Source organism: Neopsephotus bourkii, unplaced genomic scaffold (genome assembly GCF_033783945.1).
Source record: "Neopsephotus bourkii isolate Nb327-2 ecotype Australia unplaced genomic scaffold, CSIRO-AGI_Nbou_v1 NB_1423, whole genome shotgun sequence".
In the NCBI taxonomy this organism is placed as follows: domain Eukaryota; kingdom Metazoa; phylum Chordata; class Aves; order Psittaciformes; family Psittacidae; genus Neopsephotus; species Neopsephotus bourkii.
The window spans coordinates 4,899,945-4,922,364 of record NW_026901900.1 but is presented as its reverse complement, the minus strand read 5'-3'; the positions used below and the strand labels follow the sequence as shown (position 1 = coordinate 4,922,364).

At 44.0% G+C, this 22,420-nt stretch overlaps 2 protein-coding genes across 4 annotated transcripts; one reads left to right on the top strand and one right to left on the bottom strand.

The window, feature by feature from the left end:
- Positions 1-1,483: 1,483 nt before the first annotated feature.
- On the bottom strand, positions 1,484-7,721 carry MEIG1 (meiosis/spermiogenesis associated 1). Of its 2 annotated transcripts, none has more exons than XM_061368175.1 (3): positions 7,683-7,721; positions 3,767-3,929; positions 1,484-1,708 (listed from the first exon to the last, which is right to left on the bottom strand). In XM_061368175.1, the coding sequence occupies exons 2-3, from the start codon at positions 3,923-3,925 to the stop codon at positions 1,580-1,582; spliced, it is 288 nt and encodes a 95-aa protein (XP_061224159.1). In that variant the 5' UTR covers positions 3,926-3,929; positions 7,683-7,721; the 3' UTR covers positions 1,484-1,579. The 2 variants fall into 2 exon arrangements, with proteins under 2 accessions (XP_061224159.1, XP_061224160.1); XM_061368176.1 differs by lacking the exon at positions 7,683-7,721 and adding an exon at positions 4,773-4,793.
- Positions 7,722-8,324: 603 nt separating this feature from the next.
- DCLRE1C (DNA cross-link repair 1C) lies at positions 8,325-21,567 on the top strand. 2 transcript variants are annotated; one of them, XM_061368147.1, is made up of 15 exons: positions 8,424-8,509; positions 8,608-8,659; positions 10,103-10,216; positions 10,367-10,451; positions 12,400-12,459; positions 13,868-13,923; positions 14,271-14,372; positions 14,623-14,695; positions 14,847-14,987; positions 15,515-15,616; positions 16,884-17,020; positions 17,186-17,240; positions 18,546-18,634; positions 19,193-19,293; positions 20,052-21,567. In XM_061368147.1, coding segments are annotated over exons 6-15 (1,761 nt in total). In that variant the 5' UTR covers positions 8,424-8,509; positions 8,608-8,659; positions 10,103-10,216; positions 10,367-10,451; positions 12,400-12,459; positions 13,868-13,921; the 3' UTR covers positions 21,011-21,567. The 2 variants fall into 2 exon arrangements, with proteins under 2 accessions (XP_061224130.1, XP_061224131.1); XM_061368146.1 differs by lacking the exon at positions 10,103-10,216 and having other exon boundaries at positions 8,325-8,509.
- The last annotated feature ends 853 nt before the right edge of the window (positions 21,568-22,420 follow it).

Sequence of the window (22,420 nt, the reverse complement as noted above, 5' to 3'; positions counted from 1 at the left end):
CTCACAAAGTCCATGGCCACACCAAAACATCGGTGTTATGAGCTCTGCTCCCAGGCCAAAAGTCAAAACACAGCACTGCACCAGCTACCAAGAAAGAGAAAAATGACTGCTACTGCTGAACCCAGGACAATGGCAAAGTATGCAAAATGTCCTCTCTTAAAAAGCACCTCAAGAGCAATCCAAATAAGAAATCATCATGAAAATGTGATGTGAAATTTACTGAAGCAATGTTTTATTTCTGTCATTGCAGTCACTATTTATATGCCATTAAAACCTGCCTGGAATAAAAAAAAGGCTTCGCAGTTGCTTCTGAGTACTTTTCGGTCATTCCTCTCACAAAGCTCATACAAATTTAAGTGAAGACTTTCCAGGCAGTCTAAATAAAGTGGCTAGATCATCCTCACATATTACCAATGAGATCTTTTGAATACTACACCCATACTACTGTTCTGATGGTCAGTTACCCAGAGTTTTGGCATCTTGAAGTATTTTACTTAAGTTCCCTAAGGAGTGAAGGTAAGTAGGGTACGTTGTATTCACCAGGTGTCTCAGCGTAGCACACACATAGACAGCTTCTGCAGGGCTGATGTCTCTGCAATGTGTTCAAATCAAACGTTACATACCCATGTTTAGAAGACATGAAGAAATGAATTGTGCCCAGCAGATCCAGTGTCTCCCCATTCAGAACAAAGGTTTTCCAAAAGACAAGATGAGGTGTAGATGTTCACAATGTGATATCTGAAGTTAGGTGAGATGAATTCTGCCCAGACACCCCACATACCATCTGTGTACGTTATCTAACCTTATATATTACATACTATGGATTTCATGTTCTCTTTGCAGTTTTACACTCCCTGATCCCACTGCTCCCACTGATCCCACCATATGTAAATCCCCCCCCCAAAAAAAAAGACATAACTGCCATGTCAATTAATACTTCCTCCTCCAGTAATTAGCACTTTCACACGACAAAAATACTTTGGGGATCCCTTACCTATTGCTCAAAAAGACATCTTTGTTGTGACTCTTTCTATCACAATAACCAGTTTTTAAATCAGCAGCTCATCCCTGGTCCTTGCTGCTTGATTGTCTGGTGTCCTTCACTAATCTCTTTCCTTATTATTCCTGTTCTCCAAGGGAACTTCAATTAGCATTTGGGCTTTGCTTCAGCCCTTTCTAGTCTCATAACCCTCATCTATACCAAGAGACTATGGCTGACATTAGCCACTGTCAGTAAAATTATGTTGTTTTGAATAAAGATTGGTGCCTGTACTTAAAATGGACTTTATACGCAGTTAAACCAAATACATGATGCTCATTTACCACCTTTTTACCTTTATGTCAAAATATTTGCAACTAGAAAAAAAGAGGGATAAGAAGACTTAGTTATAGCAGGAAAAAAATATGAAATTCCTATGTCTATATTTCCAGGCTTCCCTGCATTTCCAGTATTCCCTCTTCTACCTAAGAATGACACCAACACTTCAGGTAAATCAGATTGTTTAATCTCAGTCACTCTCCAATTCTAACAAGCAGATTTATCACAAAAAAATACAAGCAAATCAGAACAAACACAAAACTAATACACAAAAACTTTCACTTTGTTGACTTCTTTGTCTTCGCATTCTCTTTGCTTATTGTAGTAATAGAATGTATTGTCCCTTCTCTGAAGTTTCTTAACAAATCCAGTTTCTGGCCAGTACTCTACCTAAGAATAGAATGAAAAGGGTACACATTCACCAGAACGTGCTCACATTAAATGTTTGTGCATTACATTGCAAGGGATACAGGGTATAATTCCATTTGCATCTAACCACTACTTTGCTATTGATTTGCTTAACTTTAAAAAGATGATGAAGAACAAGATGTCAGAACTAGTTTTCTGGTCTGAATTACAGAATTATAGATCAGAATTATATGATTAAGAATTATATGATCAAAAGTTATATTCTCAGAAAAGTCTAGAAATAAGGATCTAAGAATATTTGACAAGAGTAATTTAAATAAGTGGACTAGTCAAACCTTTTAAAATACCTCCTCCAGGAATAAAACATTGGTACTATTCAGTTATTCATTAACCCGAGAGGCTGAAAGATTCCACTTCTGGAAGACTGAACACACTTAAGGGTGCCTTTGGGATCCTTCTGACCATGAAAAATGTGCTTCTCCTTAGCAGTTTTATACAAATAAAATGAGTGATATGTATCATAGTCTCACAGACAGAAGGATCAGTCCTGCAGGAAACCAGAACCATCCTGGTGCTCTTCAGTGTTCCACAGTGTGAAACTTTAAGGCTTGAGCATTCAACAGGCTTGTTCATTCAACAGCTGAGTAGCTGTCTGCAGCTTGAACACCTATGAATATTTCTGGTCCAACTGAACCTTAAAAATCAGGTAATGAGAATCTTATTTCTCTTCCAGGCAGAGTTGATGAGAGGATGTCACACTAGAGCATTCTCTAATAGCAGAGCGCCAGAAGTGGTAGTTTCAACACTTACCTTATTACTTTAAGCATACAGCCAAGCTATTTGCATTCTCCATCTAAACATACCAGCCTTAATATTAATTCCATCTATATTATAATTGCACCATTAGTAACACCTGCATTATGGAAATATAATGTGGAGTAAACAAAGACATTTCAAGATGCGTAAGTTGAAAGAGAAGAACTACCAGATCCTGACCATTTTGAACAGCATGCATGCTCATTTTACACTAGCTAAGTGGTGTTCTTTAACTTTCATCAGGGTTTAATTGTCTATGGATATGACCTGCCTTCAAGCAGTCTGATACTAGCACACTAATTACAAGATTTCCTTTTGCACAGTTAAGGGAATTTACACCACAGCCTTTACAGTGGCATCCCAGCCCACAACCAAATAATGAACTGCATCTTATTATGCCCATAAATTTTTTGCTGTGTTTTCGGTTAACTGGATACAAAGTAACTTGTTAGTGACTTTAAGATCTCCTAAAAGTGAATTTTTCATACTACATATGCTGCTTTGGAAGAAAAATTCCAGAGCTCCAATAAAGAAAATATGTTGTTTGCCATATTAAGCTCTTGGTTGCTATTTTAAATCTCAAGTAGCCACTGAATATCTATAGTAGCCATTATCCATTAGCTCATTTGAAGTGCTAGGTTGAATTGTCACCAAAGGTAGTGAGAAGAGTGCCGATGCTCTCCATTGATAAAATCTTGTGTCACAGCTTCGTTTGCTACAGTTGGCATCAAATATTTCTTTTGTGGATGGTTTCAATAGCAGCCAAGTTTTGAGTGTGCACAAAGTCTGATTATGCCACCACACAATTCAACTGTAAAACTGCAGTGGGTAGCAATGGCACAGGACTGACTCCCTAGACAGCAAGTGAGCTTCCCGTTGGCTCTACTGGCAGAGTAATGGGGAAACTTCACAGAGAACTCACTTTGATACACTCCTTTTCTCAAAACTGAATTATTCTCTCAGATAGCAGCTACATCTGTTCAGAGAAATCGATAATGCTTCCAAATGCATAAGAGAAGGGGAACAAAAGCACAGGCCACGCAAAGTTTTTGTTTCACTTCTGTGACATAAGTTATTCTACACAGTAAATAATAGCTCAAGAATTCAAGTCAAACCTTGGAGAAAAAACTGCATCAGAAATGATAGGAATGAAAGGAATGAATGAAATCCTAAATGAAAGGAAAGAAGCAGCACCTCCATCTTTATTTAATCATTTGAGACAGAAGTTTAAAGAAGTAAGCCTTGCAAAGTTCTAAATCTTACCATATCTATTTGTTTCACTTGTTTATACTCAATCTCATCTCTGTATCCAGCTTGCTGGAATCTGTATAAGTTCTCTACATCACCCGACCATTTCTTGGCACGATGTATAGATTTTGGTTCAATGTCAGCGTTAGCCATGACTCCAGGAACTTCAGACATTTTCCTGAAATCAGATTTTTACAAATTAAATAGAGAAGATGGAAGGAAATGATTTTGTTGGGGACATACAGGAGTGGGTAGAGCAAAATTTTTAAGTAAAGGAATTACAGACAGGACAATATTATCTTCCCCTCAAAGTCTGAGTTTAAAACACATTGTAAGCAGTTGGGATCAAATTAAATGCACTGCTTGATCTCCAACAAATCCAACTCGTCTAAATACTATATACACCTCGGCTTCATGCACCTAAAATGTATTTGTGCATATTAATGAATTAAAAATATACAAAATACAGTATATTTTTATTATTATTATTCACAGCTTCACAGTTGCTATCCCTTTGGGGAAGGCAGCTTTTCAGGTTTTTCTTGCTTCAAAATGAAGGTACACCAAAGTGGGAACTACACAATGAAGAGCTGGGTTGTTACCAAAGAATAGCAAACACTCAGGGTGGGAGAGGAGGGGAAAGGCGAAATGCAGTGCCAGCCACGTGGCCCCAGCAGAGATAACACATAAGTCTTACTAAATAAACTGGACAAGGCGGAAAGGCACAGAACCTCCCCAGATTCATCCTGTTTTACCCTTGCCCAATGAAATACGCACTGACTCCCTCTTCACGCAAAATCCACTTGTTCAATCTGCTGAGACATAGTGTGTAGGTACATCAACTGCTAAACCTCAACAGAGCAGAACTGGGACAAGATGAAAGTCAAACTGCAAAACAAAACAAAACAAAACAAAACAAAACAAAAAAACCCACACCGCCACCCCCCCCAACAAACCAATAAAAAGGAATAAAATAATTAAAAAATAAAAAGAAAACATTGAAAAGTGAGTGGTAGCTCACCAGGGATGTGTTTATGGGTTTTGTAGTGAGAGGGTGAGCAGAGTCTCACTCCCTGGGGATAGGGTGTTGCCTTCAAATCCTGCACACACAGTATATTTTTCTTACTTAGCAAGTTCCTATATCAACTGAAAGCTCAAGAAGCTGAATGTTGATATCTCGTCAAACACACAAATGCCCTTAGTCTGTCAGAAAGGCAGAAAAGGAGAATAAAAAAATCTCACCATAGCATACAAATTGTTGGGAAAATTCTATCAAGAATGATTGTAATCATACTGTAGAAATAGGAGATGCCTGCATCTCTGTCTTCTAACTGTATGAGAAACATTGGCACACACAGAAAAGGCCTTTCATATCTTACTGCATACACTTTATTAAAGATCAATAAAAAATGCACAAGGGCTCTTTTCTGGCAATACTAACCTACTTCAGTGCAGCTCAGCACTCCAAACATTCTTTTACCAGGCTCTGCAGCACTTTGTAATTGAAGGCAACTACTTATAGAAAAGAAAAAGAAAAAAGGTTTACCCCCCATTTATGAGGTGTCACATATAAATCAACATGATCTCTCTCTCTCTTTCTCTCTCTCTCTCTCTCTCTATATATATATATATATACACATACATACACACAAAGGCCATACATTTAAAGTGTGACTTCAAATAATAAAAGTGCCATCCTGATATTTGTAGTCTGCTATTTAAGCTCTTTAAAACTGCAGCTCCTTGTCTATGGTAGTGTATCTTGAGTTCCAGGAATAGAACTGGTTCCACTGTATGAGGAAATGAGCTGTATACCAGACAGCCTTGCCGGCAATTCAGGGAAGTGACAAAGGCAGCAGCCATATACAGGCAAATGAAAGAATGCCAGAGAGTGGTACGAAAACATTCAGCATGATACTAACACTACCATTGAAAGGGAATTGTTGAAGTGGACTTTGCTAAGACAACAGTGATTGCCTTAAGGGAAATACTTACAGAGATTGTAAGGGTATGTGGGAGGAAAGTATCTGCTCCTTTAAGAGTTTCTGGTGAAGGACTTTTTTCAATGCAACAAGGGATAATAAGAAAGGGAGGAAGCCATAAAACAGGAATATATGGAGACATGAAGGAGACATGAAGCTGAGCATCAACTGAGGGAGGTGGTGATGAGTACCAAACCAGGTCAGTCACAGTAACTGATGGGGGGATGTGGGAGTGTGAGAGTATTTATTCCAGCAAGGTTATCTGATCAGGGACCTTATCAGTTGGAAAACCAAGGGGAAAAGGGGAAACTCAAACTAAAATATACAGAGACACACACCTGAAAAAACAAACATAGAGACCATAAAAAAACCCCCAAAGCTCACATTAACCGATGGGCTATCAAGAAACTAGAAGCATCACTCCCAGGAAGATCAGTCTGGACTTTCCAACTGGTAAGGCTATAAACCTGGGGAAGCCCAGACTCAGAGGGGTGCAGGGATAGATAAGAGCTGTATAAACAAGGGAGGGATGAGCAGGGGGAGAGGAGGAGGGAGGAACAAAAATGGCAATAGACAGGAAGGAGTACAAAAGAGGGCCAGTCAGTACACTTGCCTGGCTGCACCTGATCATTACAGGTTGTCCTACCTCCTTATATCTTCATATTAAATATTTTCTTAATCCTCTCTCTGAGTAATCTTGCTCTGTGTCCCACGAGCATATATGTGCTGCAAGGACTAAATACCAGCTCCTGGGTATGACATCTTGAGATGTCAGCTGCTGGAGAGAGCAGGGGTTTTCAACTCCAGCTACTGCAGCAGGAGCAGTATGTGTCCTAAACAAGTCCGCTGTTGGGGGAGTGCTGGCTGAATGAGGGGCTCTATGCCAGCAACAGAAGCATGACTGTGGATCACAGCTTGTGTTGGGGAGGAGTGTCTGATACCGGGAAATAAAGGGTTAACATTGTGCCTACTTGCTTAAGTAGTCACTGTGCTTGGTGAAGCAGAACTGTAGGAGTCAAAGTTGCTAGAATAGTGAACCAGCATTGTAAGAGTTACAGCTGCTAGGCAGAATTGTAGTAGATAAGATTCATAACTTAACACTGAAGACATTCTTGTTCAAATAGTATCTTTAGACAGAAAAGGAACAAAAAATAGCCAAAGTAACAAAATCTGCAAACTTGACAAGTTTCTACTTTAAGATACATAAAACCAGCTTGTACCGAACCTGAGGTTTGGACAGGAGCCGAAACCCTATTGAGTCTGTGTGAAGGCAAGAGGTTACTCGCAATGATGAAGAGGAACCACAGGCCTTCATCCTCACGATCCCCTAACGACCACCAGCAGGAGGCACTGCACAGGCGCACCAATGGGACGAATGCTAGAAAACTAATTATAATACTAGGTGGGAATAAGTTTTGCATATGTATTAGGCGTGAAGCAATCTCATGTTTAGGTAATCATTATATGGAATATAAACTGAGTGGCAAAGGAAAGGTGCGCATGCTTTTGGAGGAGCAAGCCCCACGCGCCTCAGCGCTGAATAAAAGCATACCTACTTTACAGCTAACGAGTTGTGGAGTCTATCCATGTACCATCTGTATCTTCTCCAATCCAGGTACACATGGGGTGCATATCCATATTCGCTAGCAAACTTTAAGCTGGACTAGCTGGTGAGGAGGGGCAACCTCAGGTCCAGGCCAGGATATCAAGTGAGCAGCAGAGCCATGCTGGTACACCCAGAGGGACTTGTGAACATGGAGTACATGAGGAATGTGTGAGTACAACTGATGATCCAGTTGCGATCATCAACTGGTCTAACAGGCAAGCGGGGAACCCAAGAACCAGGCTGGGGGGGGCTAGGCTGTGTGCAGGGGTGCTCAGCAGACAGAGGGGCTGTGCAAATGCACAAATATGCACTTGCATGAGAACCTTGAGTGGTGTGTGTGTACCTGAACTGGTGAACTTTTATGGGTAGCAGATGAAGAGGAGGAAGGGACTTGTCTTATGCCTTGTTTTATGTGAGTCCTGTACTTGCTGGTGAAGGCAACACCTCATCTGCAGCAGCCTGTGTGATCAGCCCTGTCTGTAATACATGCTCAGCTGTGTTACGGGTTGAGCCTGCAAACAAGAAATCATCAGCTCCATCCCCGGGCCCAGGCAGAGGCCCCAGGCATCCCAAAGCAGATGCCATGTGCTAGGAGATGGCCATGCTTCTCCAACCCCTTAACACAAGCCAGCACACACAATACCTATCTGAGATCCTGTAAGAGCCCATAAGAGATTTCCAATGACTTCCACTGACGTTACATGAGAGCTCCTTGCACTTGCCAGGGTGCTCAGCCAGATGTCACCAGTGTGACCACACCCCCACTCCACAACCCGGCTGCCAGGCCTGGAACCGACCCACCTCGGGTAAGAACCGCAGAACGGGGACTATGACCGGGTCCGGCGGCGCGAAGCAGGCCTCTGAAGCGCGATGGCGGCGCGCTCCTGTCACAGCGTCAACGGCCGCTGCTGCCAAGCAACTGCCCGCAGTTGCCTCTTTAAGAAGCCGACTCTTTCTCTCCCGCCGCGTCCTCTGATAGGCTGTCAGGAGGCGGAGCCTCTTCGTGATTGGCTGGAGGCAGGGAGAGGCGGGGCTTCGACGCGGAAGCGGCTTTAGGCGCCATGAGCCGGTTCGGGGGCCGCATGCGTGAGTACCCGGCTGTGTCCATTGACCGCTTCGATCACGATAACCTGCTCGCGCGCGCCTACTTCCTGTCGCACTGCCACAAGGGTGAGCCCCGCCCGTCACCATAGCAACCGCACACCCTTCCCGTACCCCGCCACCCCTCCCTCACACGTACTGATGATGGCTGTGCCCTGTCTCCACAGACCACATGAAGGGGCTGCGGGCGCCCGCCCTGAGGAGGAGGATGAAGAGCAGGTACGGGGGGACTCCTGGGGGAGAACGGGACCCTCAGGGCTGACTTGCGCTGCCGCAGCCTCAGTGGGTGCCGGCCCTGCCCGGCAGGGTGAGACCCTGAGGGGGAGTGGGTGGGTGAAAGCGAAATGTGATCAAGATAAGCGAAAGGAACTGTTGTGAATCATAAAAGCATGGAGTGAGAGTGGATTCTGTGGAAGGGACCTTAAAGCTCATCCATTTCCAACCCCCCCTGCCATGGGCAAGGGCACCTTCCATTAGTGCAGGCTGCTCCAAGCCCCTGTGCCCAACCTGGCCTTGAACACTGCCAGGGATGGGGCAGCCACAGCTTCTCTGGGCACCCTGTGCCAGCGCCTCAGCACCCTCACAGGGAAGAACTTCTGCCTAATATCCAATCTCAGTCTCCCCTCTGGCAGGTTAAAGCCATTCCCCTTGTCCTGTCCCTACAGGCCCTTGTCTAAAGCCCCTCTTCAGGTTTCCTGTAGCCCCTTTAGGCACTGGAGCTGCTCCAAGGTCTCCCTCCCCTTAAGGAGCCTTCTCTTCTCCAGGCTGAACCAGCCCAGCTCTCTTGGCCTGGCTCCAGAGCAGAGCTGCTCCAGCCCTCACAGCATCTTTATGGTCTCCTCTGGACTTGCTCCAGCAGCTCCACATACATCCCTCTTGTGGTGTTGCCCCCAGAGCTGAATGCAGGAGTGCAGGGTGGGTCTCACATGAGTGGAACAGAGGGGGAGAATCCCTTCCGTTGTCCCTGCTCATGCTGCTGGGAATGCAGCCCAGGACACAGTTGGCTTTCTGAGCAGGAAATGCATGCTGTTGCCTCATGCCTAATATTTCACCCATCAGAACCCCCAAGTCCTTCTCCTCATGGCTGCTCTCAATCCATTCATCCCCCAGCCTCTGTTGATACCTGTCACTGCCCCGGCTCATGCTGAATTTCATGAGGATCCCTGCTATTATTCCCTGGAAGTGGGTCCGTCTGTGGAGACAGCACCGTGCCTGTGCTGTGCACAGAGGAGACCAGCAGTGTATGAGGAAGCACGTAGCCAGCAGTTTTGAGGAAGACAGTTATTCCCCTCTAGTTAGCACTTGTGAGATTTTAGAGTACGAGTCCAGTCCTGGACAAAACCAGTGTTGATGTTTTAGAGCAGGTCCATCACACTGATCTGTGACTGGAGCATTTGATGTGTGAGGAGGGGCTGAGAGCTAGGTGTCTTCAGCCATAAGTGTAGTAGATAATCAGTGCGTGCAGGCAGGGGTAGAAGAAGATGGAGGCGTACTCTTCTTGGAGTGTATAACAGAAGAGGCACCTTTTTGTTTTCATCATGAGCATGGTCAGACGTGGCAATGGGCCCAGAGAGGCTGTGGACCAGTTCTTAGGCACTGTTTAGTTTCTTAGTGTAGGTATTGCATATCTTCAAATGCAAGCAGTCTGTCTTTGCTTATCAGGTCTCTTTATGCACTGTGCAAAAAGGAGGTTTCTGTGTTCTGCTGAATGGTAACTGTTCCAAATCCCTGTTCCAGGGGAGACCAGTGAGGTGGAGGAACCCCGTCCCACTTCAGGTTGGAACAGAACAGCTCCTGCAGGCTTACATCTGTAGGCCTCTTTAGATGAGGCCACTGTTTGAGCACTGTGTTTGATGTTGTAGGTGCCAGGTGTTGATGTGTCGTTAGATTGTTCCCTCTCATCTATGGTTTTTTCTCTCCTTGCAGCTTGAAAGTAAAATTGTACTGCTCCCCCGTAACCAAGGAATTGCTGTTGACTAACTGGAAGTACAGATTTTGGGAGAATCACATTGTGAGTTGTTTGTTTTTAAATGAAGTCTTTCTAAGGAGTGCTTCTAGGAAAGAGGGAGCTTCCCCTCCTCAGGAATGCCTAAATGTTGGTGTTGATACAATGTGGGACTGATTTATTGGATTATTATTTAATCTTAAGTTTCCCTCCACAGAATTTATCCTTTTCTCTCAACTTCAGCTTCAACTGTTTTCTACCGGTCTTTGTATCACTCCCTGATTTTCTTATCTTGTTCATGTCTCTTCGCTCCTGTCCTTAATTTCTCTTTTGCTTTGTGTAAAGTCTCATATTACTTGGACTATTTATAACCTTTTAGTTCTATTATTTTCCTGTTGATTTTTGGAAAATGGACTATTTCAAGCATGAAAATGTTTTAGTGATGTAAAATCACTAAAGAACTTGATTAGTTTCTTCTATTTCCACTGTGTGAAGCCAAACTTCAGTGGTCATTCTGGGTGTGACTTGTAGTGATTTCCTTCCCTTTGCAGATGCGGGCTTTGAAACTGAACATGTTTCTTTTCACATCTCACTTTTCACATCATCACATAATGTAAGGATTTTGCTGTATCCCCCAAGCAAGGACAGGAGGGTTTTCTAGTCAAGTGGAAGGTCAAGAAGGACTTCAGGCAAGCTGAAACTTGTTTTCTTGGGGGAGTTATAGCTCGGAGTTGCCTTGAATAGGTTGTAAGTCTGGGTCTTAAGGGCCATGTCCAAAGAAACTCATATGAGTGGGACCTGGGAGGTAAGTCTGGGTAAAAAAAATAGAAGCTTTCTGTTGTAGGTCATAGTAAAACTGTGAAGCAGAGGGTGGCAATAACTTGCCATTATGAAGCCTTGAGAAACAAAGATTTAATGATTTAGGGAGGGAGTGAACATGATTTGGTGCTCTGTAAAAAGGACTCTGAGCGTCTCTTGGGCATGTTTGATGGTTGAAGGAGACTTGCCAATTGTTTCACTGCAGTAAAAACTTTGAGAATTGCTGAGCAATACTGAGCATGCAGAATTTAGATCAGCCTCTGGAGTTCAGTCAGCTTCAGAAACTGTAGATAATAAAATCAGTATCAATGTTTAAACAAATCAAGTCTTGCCAGTGGCTTGCATTCTTAGGATAAAATATTTTTGGACACGCATAATTGTTTTGGAGCAAGCTCTGAGTTTGGTTGGTGATGTGGTTTCTGCTGGAGAAGCCAAATGTTGCCACCTTTGTAATGGATCTGATGGAGCTTCCCAGAAGTTTGGAGCATGGCGTCTGGTGTTTTTTGACTCCAGCTAGTGCAGTGAAACCCAAGGTGCTGAAGAGACTGCTCAGCCAAGAGGTTACACCAAAGGAGGGTAATGACAGGAGACTTTCCTTTCACTTTGGCTTCTGACGGGGGAGGAGCTGCATAGCAGCCTTCATAGCAGCACTAACCTTGCAGAGGGCCACAGAGCATGTAGGGTAAAGGACTCAGCAGAGGATATGGCAAAACAGGGGATCAGTTGTGGTCTGCAGATCAGTCACCCCTATGCAAGCACAGAATACATGCTTCATGTGATTTGTGGGCTCTGCTTCTGGGGATAGGGAACAGTGAGGGGAAGTGCTGCAGCACAGACACGGGTCCTGGTGAGATCCACTGGTGAGCTCTGGAACTGGACTTTGTAGTCACCCAAAAATAAGGCTTACAGGAAATGAGAGCTGTTGCTGTTAGAAGTCCAACACACTCTCACATCTTAGCTTGCACACCTTGATTGAGGTTTCTTCATTTCATTTTTAGAAAAACTTTTAGGAAACTTACTGTTTTCCACTGGAAATGGAAATTCATTACTTACTGCAGGAAAATGAGCTCAATTTTACAGGCTTAGCTTTAGCTGCAGTGAGTGCTAAAGATGTCTACATAATGACTACAAAGCCATAAGCATGAAACTAAATGTTCACTAAATACTGTAATGATTTTTTTTCCTTTTGTTACAGGTTGCACTGGAAGTTGAAACCCCAACTCAGATTTCTTTGGTAGATGAAGCAACTGGTGAGGTACGTCACACAAAAAGCAGATTCATGTATTTGTAATGGGCAGTAATACTGTTCACATGAGCATTGGAAACAGATCTCACTGTCACATCCCAAGTGGAAAAGCTGTTTTGAAGTGTATGTTCCCCTTCTCTCCAAGATGTGCAGCCACATGAATTCTTCTTGCCTGCTTTCTTCTTACTATCATAGCATTTCTTGGGGTAGTGCCTTCCCAGGGCATTAGTGATCTCCAAATTACCTGTTGTCATGTAATTGTTATCCCTGGAAGTGTTCAAGGCCAGGTTGGACAGAGCCTTTGGTGGTGTGGTCTAGTGGAAGGTGTCCCTGCCCATGGCAGGGGGTTGGAACCGGACGAGATTTAAGGTCCCTTCCAACCCAAACCATTCCTTGATTCTATTGCTCTTGTAATATTTTCACTTTGTATTTCCTGGCTTATTTTAACAAGCTTTAAGCACAGGACTTAAAGGTCTGATAGAGCATCTCTGGGCAAAGTGTATCCTAAGATATCTCCATAACACTGGTGAATGACAAGCTGGACATGTATGACAATATGCGCTCACAGCCCAGAAAGCCAGCTGTGTGCTTGATGCATCCCCAACGGCATGAGCAGCAGGTTGAGGGAGATGATTCTCCCACTCTGCTCCTCTCCCATGAGTTTCCCCTGCAGTCCTGTGTCCAGCTCTGAGGACAACAGCACAGGAGGGATGTGGAGCTGTTGGAGCGAGTCCAGAGGAGGCCACGAAGATGCTGTGAGAGCTGGAGCAGCTCTGCTCTGGAGCAGGGCTGAGAGAGCTGGGCTGGTTCAGCCTGGAGAAGAGAAGGCTCCTTAAGGGGAGACCTTAGAGCAGCTCAGTGCCTAAAGGGGCTGATAAGAACAATGGGGACAATTGTTTTAACAGAGCTTCTTGTGGTAGACCAGGGGGAATGGCTTTAACCTAAAAGAGGGGAGATCTAGACTAGGGAAAAGGAAGTTATGTTTTTATGAGGAGGGTGGTGAAACGCTGGCGCAGGTTGCTCAGAGAGGTGGTAGGTGCCTCGTCACTGGAAGCATTCAAGGTCAGGTTCAATGGCTCTCTGAGCAGCCTGGAAATGTGTTTGCTCATCTCAGGGGGGCTGGATTAGATGATTTTCAAAGATCCCTTCCACCCAAACTGTTCTGTGATTCATGAACCAAGGAGTTAGGTCTTTTTCCGGTCTTGCTTTTATGAGTATCATGCCATACTCAGTCATCTCTCCTGGCATGACAGGATGGTTGTTGCTCTTCAGGAGTTGCTGGAATGTGAAGAGACTCTTCATTCAAAAGCAGTGCTACAAGCAGCTGCGGGCAGTAATGCATTGCTTTCACTGTGTCAGTGAAAGTACTCATAGTATTTATTACTGTGTGAAAGTAATGCCAACCCATCTCTTCCAGAAAGAAGATGTAGAGGTGACACTCCTACCAGCTGGTCACTGTCCAGGATCAGTCATGTACGTCCTTTCAATACTCTAAATGTCTCTGCTGAGAAATTTGTCCTAAAAAGCAGGTGCTAGGCTTCCTGGTGCAGATCCCTGGGGTAGAGTGCTTTGGCTACAACAAGCAGCTGGGTTGCCCTCATGGAATCTGTGAGGCTTTGGTCTTATTTTCCAGGTTATTTCCCAGACACAGAGTCTGAATGATTTGATTTATCCGAAATCACTCTAGGACCAAATTGAGCCCAATATTTCTGTCATATCACACATGAGCCATGTAGGCTGCCCTAAGCAAGGTAACAAATGAACACGTGGCACTTCATGCTTTATGTTGTTGAGTTTGACCAGAGCATTTGTGTGTGCAGGTTTTTGTTTGAAGGTGAAAATGGCACTGTGCTGTACACAGGGGATTTCAGGCTTGCCAAAGGAGAAGCAGCCAGGATGGAGCTTTTGCATTCAGGGACCAGGTGAGACTTCAGCTATTCATGGGATTTAGGGAGAATAAAAGATCACACAGGCATGGACTATTCAGGAATAATGGACTTGCTTTCCCTCATTTTTTTAATTATCAATTTAATATATTTGCAGTGCACTTACAAGCCCCTTTTGACTTGTTCTTTGTAACAAAGAATTGCCTCCTTTTGAAGAGGGAGGCAAGTGGTATGTCTTAGTCCTGTGATACAATGCTCACTCTGATATCGGATTTCTCTCTTTCAGAGTAAAAGACATCCAGAGTGTGTACTTGGACACTACTTTCTGTGATCCCAAGTTTTATCATATACCAAGCCGGGTAAGTCTAAATAAGCTGTGAGAGGAAAGGTCCTTAAAGCTGCTAATTTCATTACCCATCCCTTTGATAGCCAAGTCCTGCAAGGCAATGCTACTTTCCATTACTAGAGTATCTTCAAAGATGATTCACAACCTTTTTTTAAACCCTTCAGGAGGAATGTTTAAAGGGGATCTTGGAGCTAGTGCGAAGCTGGATTTCCCTGACTCGCAACCATGTTGTCTGGCTGAACTGCAAAGCTGCTTATGGATATGAATATTTATTCATAAACCTCAGTGAGGAACTTGGGGTGAAGGTAACTTTTCTATCATTGTTGCTTTAGAACAGATCCTCAGTGGCCAGTCATGAGCTGGAAGTGGCTGTTCAGAGGACTGCTGCCTGTAAAAGATGCTCCTACTTTTGTTAACTTCACTTAAGCTACAGTTGTGCTCAAAATGAGTTAACTGCTTGTTTCAGTCTGGAACATCTGGAGTCTCCAGGGAGAAGTTAATTCCCAGTTTTCAAGCTTAGTGTTTCTATCTTCCTCTTTTATCTTGTGAATGATAAAAGCCTTCTCATTTACATACGACATTAATAGTTGGCAGATACATTCTGAGTTTGATGCATATTCATCCCTCTTGAGCAGGGGAGGAATGTTCTGCTTCGTCTAGATGTCCAAATTACTTTGGGCTGACACTTCTCTGCTTGGATGTTATAGTATGTAGTAGTTGCTTAAATGCCTGCCAGCATTTGTTGGGAGCAGAACCACCTCTGTACAGTTACTCCAGCTGCAGCCTGGCAAAAACACTGATCTAACTAAGAGTAAACTCTGCCTTTCTCTAGGTGCACATGAACAAACTTGATATGTTCAGAAATATGCCAGAAATCCTCTACCATGTTACTACAGATCAACACACTCAGATTCATGCCTGCCGACATCCCCGGGTGGGTATTGTTATACAGATCCTCTGCTACCTTTACTCTGAAAGACAGGCCATGGGTGCTGATGTTTTTGTGCTTTTGAAGAGTTAGTGGTGGCTTAATGTAAAGAACAGTAAGCACTTTAAAAAAGGCACGGGAGAATATCTTAGCTGGTGCTAGAATTGTATTTGAAACTTAAAAGTTGTATTTTTAAATGAAGTAAGACAAGTGGCAGATTAGATCCCCTTTAAATATATTAAAAGCAGCTTAGATGGTGCTTCCTGCAGCTGTGTAATGTGCCTGAAGTGTGCAGCCTTTCCTTTGCAGGATGGCTGTCAAGCTGAAGGTTCCAGCTTGGAGGAATGCGGGTAGAACTAGAGATGGCACTTGAAGGGCACTGGTGTTTCTGATCGATTTACTTTTTTGGCTGCACTTTAGTATCACAGAACCACAGAATAGTTTGGATTTGTAGGGACCTTAAAGCTCATCCAGTTCCAAGCCCCTGCCACAGACAGGGACACCTTCCACTAGAGCAGGTTGCTCCAAGCCCCTGTCTCCAACCTGGCCTTGAACACTGCCAGGGATGGTGCAGCCACAGCTTCTCTGGGCACCCTGTGCCAGCGCCTCAGCACCCTCACAGTAAAGAACTTCTTCCTAATGTCTAATCTAAATCTCATCTCTGGCAGTTTAAAGCCATTCTCCCTTGTCCTGTACCTACAGGCTATTGTAAAAAGCCCCTCTCCAGGTTTCCTGTAGCCCCTTTAGGCATCGGAGCTGCTCTAAGGTCTCCCTCCCCTTAAGGAGCCTTCTTTTCTCCAGGCTGAACCAGCCCAGCTCTCTCGGCCTGGCTTCAGAGCAGAGCTGCTCCAGCCCTCACAGCATCTTTATGGTCTCCTCTGGAGTTGCTCCAGCAACTCCACATACGTCCCTCTTGTGTTGTTGACCCAGAGCTGGATCAGGATTGCAGGATGGGTCTCACCAGAGCACAGCAGAGGGGGAGAATCCCCTCCCTCGACCTGCTGCTCATGCTGCTGGGGATGCAGCCCAGGATACCATTGGTTTCAGGACTGAAGCGCACACTGCTGGCTCATGTTGAGTTTCTCATTGACCAACACCCCCAGCTCCTTTTCCCGAGGGGTGCTCTGATTCCAGCTGTTGAAGTACAGTGCAACAGCAGTGTTTCAAAGGAGTTGGAAGTGAGATGCAAGTTTGGTCTGGCTGGATACTAAATTTCTTCAATTTCTGGAGGAAAAATGTAGGGTTACACTTGATCTAGTATGGCATTCTACAGGATGATGACTGCTTTCGATGGAATAGGCTGCCTTGTGGGATGACGTGCCAAAATGGAACCCCCTTGCACTTAATCATCATCAAACCCTCCACTATGTGGTTTGGAGAAAGGATCAAGAAAACCAGTGTAATAGTGAGGTGAGCATTTCAGACCATATAGAAACCTGTTGTTTCAGGTGCATATATTGCCAGAGGCTTGTGTAACTGAATCTAAAAAATTACTTTATAAGGGTAGGTGATGTTTGCCTGTTGACTGAGGGTGAAGAACAGTCACCTAATTTTTGCGCCTCCTCTGTTTTTTAGGACTGGGGAGAGTACCTACAGAGCTTGTTTCTCTTTTCACTCTTCATACAGTGAGGTTTGTATATTTGTTGTGTTGAGTATACACTGGTTAAAACAATTCAAGGAGCTTGGATTGTTTTGGAGTAGATGACATGACTTATCAACAACAAAGCATCTTTTAAGTCATGAGACATAAGGGGATAGGAAGTTCTGTATACTGAAGACACAAGTTTCAGTATAGCTGCAGAAGAGCAGGATGAGGTAGGGCATGATTATAAGCCTATGTGGTTTTTTCTCTCTCTTGAAGTATAGGTTACTGATACAACTGGTTTATCTCTTTCTATGCTAGATTATTGCATAACTATGCAATGCTTGAAGCTTGGAATTTTGCTTTACAATACATTGTTTATCTGCTGTGACTCAGTTTTGGATGGCTTTTCCTTCTTTTTCCTGCCCACACATTTTCAGACATCATAGTTGCCCCTGTTAGTCCTCTTTCTGTGTTAAACACTAAAAGGAGACTGGTCATGGCAGCATCCTCTCCAGCATCAAACATTCATTTGACCTGACTTGATCCAGTTCTTAAAATACTTCTCTCTCCTAAGAAGCTGAACTGAATCTGGAGAATTGACCTGTCACAAAGCCTTGCACATCCAAAATGGAGATAATTCAGAGCCCTGGAAACCAAGAAGACAGTCCTGGTTTTAAGATCCTGTAGTAGATACATGGCAGCATATGGGGGTAGTGTATTGTAACAAACTCCTACCTCTAGGAGCAAAACCAGATGGGTCCTACTGGTGTGTATAGATAGGAGTGTAACCTGCAACAGTGTTTTCAGTGCACCGCACTGATAAAGCCTCAGCTCATGGGGAGTGCTCCAAAACTGACACGATTCCTTAAGGAGTTTACTATCTGGGGAGAACCTAGAAGACAACAGAGTAAGGCTTAGAAAAAGTGATGGGTTTTGTCATGATGAGCTTTTATAGTGAACTGAAGGGAAACTTTTCCAGAAGTCTTTGAAGAAGAGAGTACCTGATCCACACAAGTAGGGATTTGAAATCCAGTAAGAAAAATGCAGGCCTGAAAAGATCCAGCAGCAAGGACCACATTCCCTAGGAGCAGGTCTGTCCAGCCTTTTCTTTCAGAGGTAGTGATGGTTTCTGCAGCTGTTGATGATACATGGTCCTTTCAGACCTGTCTTCTTGTTATGGAGCTATCTGCTTGGATAGATTTTGGCTCGTGGGTCATATTGGTCTTTACATGAGACAACAGTTGGTACTTGTTTTGAGTGTGGTTTGATCAGTGTTGCCATAAAGTGCAATTACAACTGTTGATGTTACATGTTAAATTATTAAACTTCTGCTTCTTTTCTGGAATTTAGATTAAGGATTTCCTGAGCTATATCCAGCCTGTGAATGTGTATCCTAATGTGCTGCCAGTGGGTGGGACAGAAGAGAAAGTTATGGAACTGTAAGTGACAAGTGGCTGCTGGATAGAGGTGACCAATCTCTGTTCTTGTAAGGACAGCTCTCCTGAGCTCCAGCCTTTCCTGCAGGCCACAGCCTTTTGCTTGTCTGATAGTTCAGATATTATGTGAAGAACACTTGTATGTTGTGCTGAGAGTCTGTGTTCCATGCACTACTCATATCCATGTAGAGGCTTTTCTGCTGTTAAACTGCATTTGGGTGGAATCTGAATGCACGTTCATCTCAGAGTATCCTGTGACCTGTTTCTATTTGTCATTGCTACTTTTCAGAAGTTTCCTTTAAACAGGGTTTCTCTTGGGTCTTGCACTCCTGTCCCCTGTATGGTGTCACAGACGCCTGTTCCCTTGTGCTGCTACATGTTGGCAGCTTAGAAAGCGCTTGTACAGAGCAGAGGAGCAGTGGTGGTGTTCAGTTTGAACCAAAATGAAGATGGTCCTTTTCCTCCTTAATGAAAAAGGAGATATTCAGATCAAGTTTAAAGATTTAACTTTTGCTCCTGAAAGTATCTGCTGAATCTCATTGCTGTTCTCGTTCACCTCAGGCTAAAGCCATTATGCAGGTCGTACAGGAGAAACGCAGAACTCAGGTACAAGCCCTTAGGAACACTGAAGAGAGCCTGCAAGAGAGACTTATCTGATACAGGTAAAGCTTCTGCTGGTGCTGCTGTGCCTTAAATGAAAGTCTGAGATAAAGCAGAGGTGGCACAAGCTGTGGTGTTCATCACGGTCTGCCCATAGTAAAGCTAGAGAGGAGAAACATAAATTAACGTAGGTTTTAGAAGGGTGAGAGAGGACTTAGCTGTGTAGAAACGCACTTGTTTGCCATACCAAGGTGTACTTAATGCTCAGCAGCCCCTTTTTTGCTGAAAGAGATACAGTCCTAGACCAGCCTTAGTAAAGCTTTTTTCAACTTGTATCACCTGCTGTGTCATGGAGGACAGTGGTGTATCACTGGAATTGCTCTTCCTCATTCTCTCACGCTGCTTTTTAGCACCTAGTAGCTTTTTTAACTTATGATGGTCAGTGGATGCTGGACATAGCCTTTGGAGAAGTCACTTGGGAACCAGAAGGCAGCTTTGGGTCTGCTGGGTTCTCTTTGGCTATTGCTGAAGCACCAAGCACTGAGCATCCTGCAAGGGTGATGTTGTCCTGGCAAAACACATCAGAGGCCTGAATAAATGTGTCTGTCAAGGCGACATGTGAGCTGCTGCTGGCAACGAGCAGCTTTCTCTTAAGGTGCTGGGCAAGACATGGCAAAGCAAACACTGTCAGTCACGTCCTGCTGTGTCTTCATCTGGGACAAAGAGAATAACTTTCTCCTCTTTATACTAAATGAATTTTTGTTAGAACTCTGGTCTCAACAAAGTTTTAGTGTTTTTCTTTCCATTTGTTTCTTGGCAGATGAAGATGATCTCTTTGATTCAGAACTAACTGCTGCAAGGCCTAAGATTCTGAAACAGCAGAGAGGAGAGAGCAGGCCCTCCAGCATAGCACGGTCTGAAAACACTGGAGGAAACAACGATGAGAGCACAGAAAGTTACAGAACGACTGCAACTTACACCTCGCTCAAGGTAGACTTCATGGACTGCGAGGAATCAAATGACGATGATGAAGATGATGAAGAAGAATCTCAAAACAATATGGTGGCTGAAGTTCTTTCCCAGGAGCCAGACGCAACTTCCACATCAAACTTCAGTGGGGTAACCAGTGACCAACAGGAGTCCAGCAGTGATGTCCCTCGCTGGGACATGTTCTTTAAGTGCGACAGACCAGAAGAAACCTCTGACATCGAGGACAACTTCCCCTCCTCAGCAGATGCCGGTGGCTCCCAGTCACTCTTCAGTGATTCAGATGGTGTCAGTGATTCAACACACATCTCCTCCCAGAACTCTTCCCAGTCAACACACATATCAGAGCAGGGCAGCCAGGGCTGGGACAGCCAAATGGACACAGTGCTCATTACCACCCAAGAGAGGAATGCCTTGGACACGAGCAGAGGTGGGAGCAGGACAGCTGCTGTATCACAGGACACCACCAAATACACTCCACTTGACAGCAGACCGTGCAAGCCACTTAGTCAGAATAGATCTTGTGCCCATGATGTTGCCTGTGACTTGAAGAGCAAAGACACTGAGAAAGATGCAGATGCTAGCACCACTCATGTTGGAGATGGGGTGGTGGAAGTAAGTGACAACTCCAGGACAATGGATCTGGAGCCGAGGAGGGACTCCCAGAGCTCCTCCGACTTTGAAATTCCCTTGACTCCTGATGCTGAAGTGCCTCAGCCAGAAAAACTGCGCTATTTGTATAAGAAGCTGGCAGCAGGTGAAAACATAGTCTGTGAGAAGAGAGTCTTCTGAAGACATGTGGAACTGATCACATCATGGTAACAAATGCTGAAGTTTATTAAACCCTGACTTGTTTTTCATACTGGTTACTGTCTGCAGCTATGCTGGTTTAGGCAATACTTTCAAGAATCTCTTACTGTCAGAACTCGGAAGCTGTAGCCCATGTAACTATTGTTCCTTCCACGAACTACTGAGAAGGTGGTATTCCCAGGAGGGACCTGAAAGCCTTCCATCTCCTGAGCTTCAGCTCTCTGGAGCTGCAAGCAGACAAAAGACGAACCAGACAAAGCTAAGGGTTAAACACTGGCTGAAGTTCAGTGTTTCTCTTTATCATGAACTCTAAGAGTTTGCCTTTGAGATAGAAGTGATCTCAGGTTTTAACAAAATGCCACATTTTTAACTGTAGGAATACATCATCTTTCAGGTATGACCACACAAACTATGCAATAGTTGCACTTGGAATTTAATCTGAGTTTTCACTGCAATTGTTTTTAACAGTGGTTGCAAAAAGTGGCATAGAATTACTGAGAAGTGGGTTTTTTAATAAATCAAATAGTTCTTTTCCAGCAGTCTCTGTTTACACTGAAAAGCACTGTCATCCCCTCAAACTCCTGAATGAGGTGATTGATACACACTGGTTTAAACCTAACTTATTGCAAACAACTTGTCCCTATTCCTCCATGTTCTGGGTTGTTCTGAACTGTTCAGAATGACTAACAAATAAACCTGGGTGGTTTCACAGCCACTGGCAGCAGCCTGCTCCAAGGCCAGTCCACAGCAACAGCAGGTAACCCATCATCCTGGCCAGGCTGTTGGGTTACTTCAGGCTCTTGTGTCACCAGATTTCACCTCCTCTACAACATTCTGCTGACTTCACTGAATTAAGACATGTTCAGGTTTGGTTTTTAAATCAAGACAATCAGCTCTCTCCATGCACGAGTGCCATTGTAACTAACTCGGATGGAATTCTTAGCGTCTGAAATGGAAATGTCATTCAGGTTTGTTTTGAACTGCAGGGCCAACAAGTGCCAAAACAGCAAGTCATCTAAATTAAAGCCATGAGGTTTCCCATCCATGTGGTCTTAAGTCCCAAAGAATTAAGCAGACTTTTAGTATAACAGCTCTTCCCTGTCTTCAGTCTTTCTCCCATCTCACCAGCAGTGTTCTGATATGAGGAAAAGCAACCCAAGAAAAATTGCTATCATGTCTATATTGTCTTGAGGACATTTCAGTCCATGTGCTTCTCCACTGGCCCCTCAACCACTCCATCCTGGGGTTTGTTAACATTCACTTCCAAACAGCCTATCAATTGTTTTTATTATCAAGGTTAAGCGAGTGAACCTGCTGTTGTAATAACCTCCAGGAATAGAGTTCTACAGAGCAGAACTTCTTCCATTGGCTTCTCTCTGTATGGAAGTTCAG

What these genes read in the sequence shown, in the direction of transcription:
- MEIG1 (XM_061368175.1), bottom strand. Translation starts at nt 3,925, where the DNA reads ATGTCTGAAGTTCCTGGAGTCATGGCTAACGCTGACATTGAACCAAAA. An exon ending in AAGTGAAACAAATAGATATG is followed by an intron (nt 1,709 to 3,766) that starts GTAAGATTTAGA and finishes TTCTATTCTTAG; the next exon opens with GTAGAGTACTGGCCAGAAAC.
- DCLRE1C (XM_061368146.1), top strand. Translation starts at nt 8,401, where the DNA reads ATGAGCCGGTTCGGGGGCCGCATGCGTGAGTACCCGGCTGTGTCCATT. An exon ending in CCTGTCGCACTGCCACAAGG is followed by an intron (nt 8,510 to 8,607) that starts GTGAGCCCCGCC and finishes CTGTCTCCACAG; the next exon opens with ACCACATGAAGGGGCTGCGG. An exon ending in AAAACCAGTGTAATAGTGAG is followed by an intron (nt 17,021 to 17,185) that starts GTGAGCATTTCA and finishes TCTGTTTTTTAG; the next exon opens with GACTGGGGAGAGTACCTACA.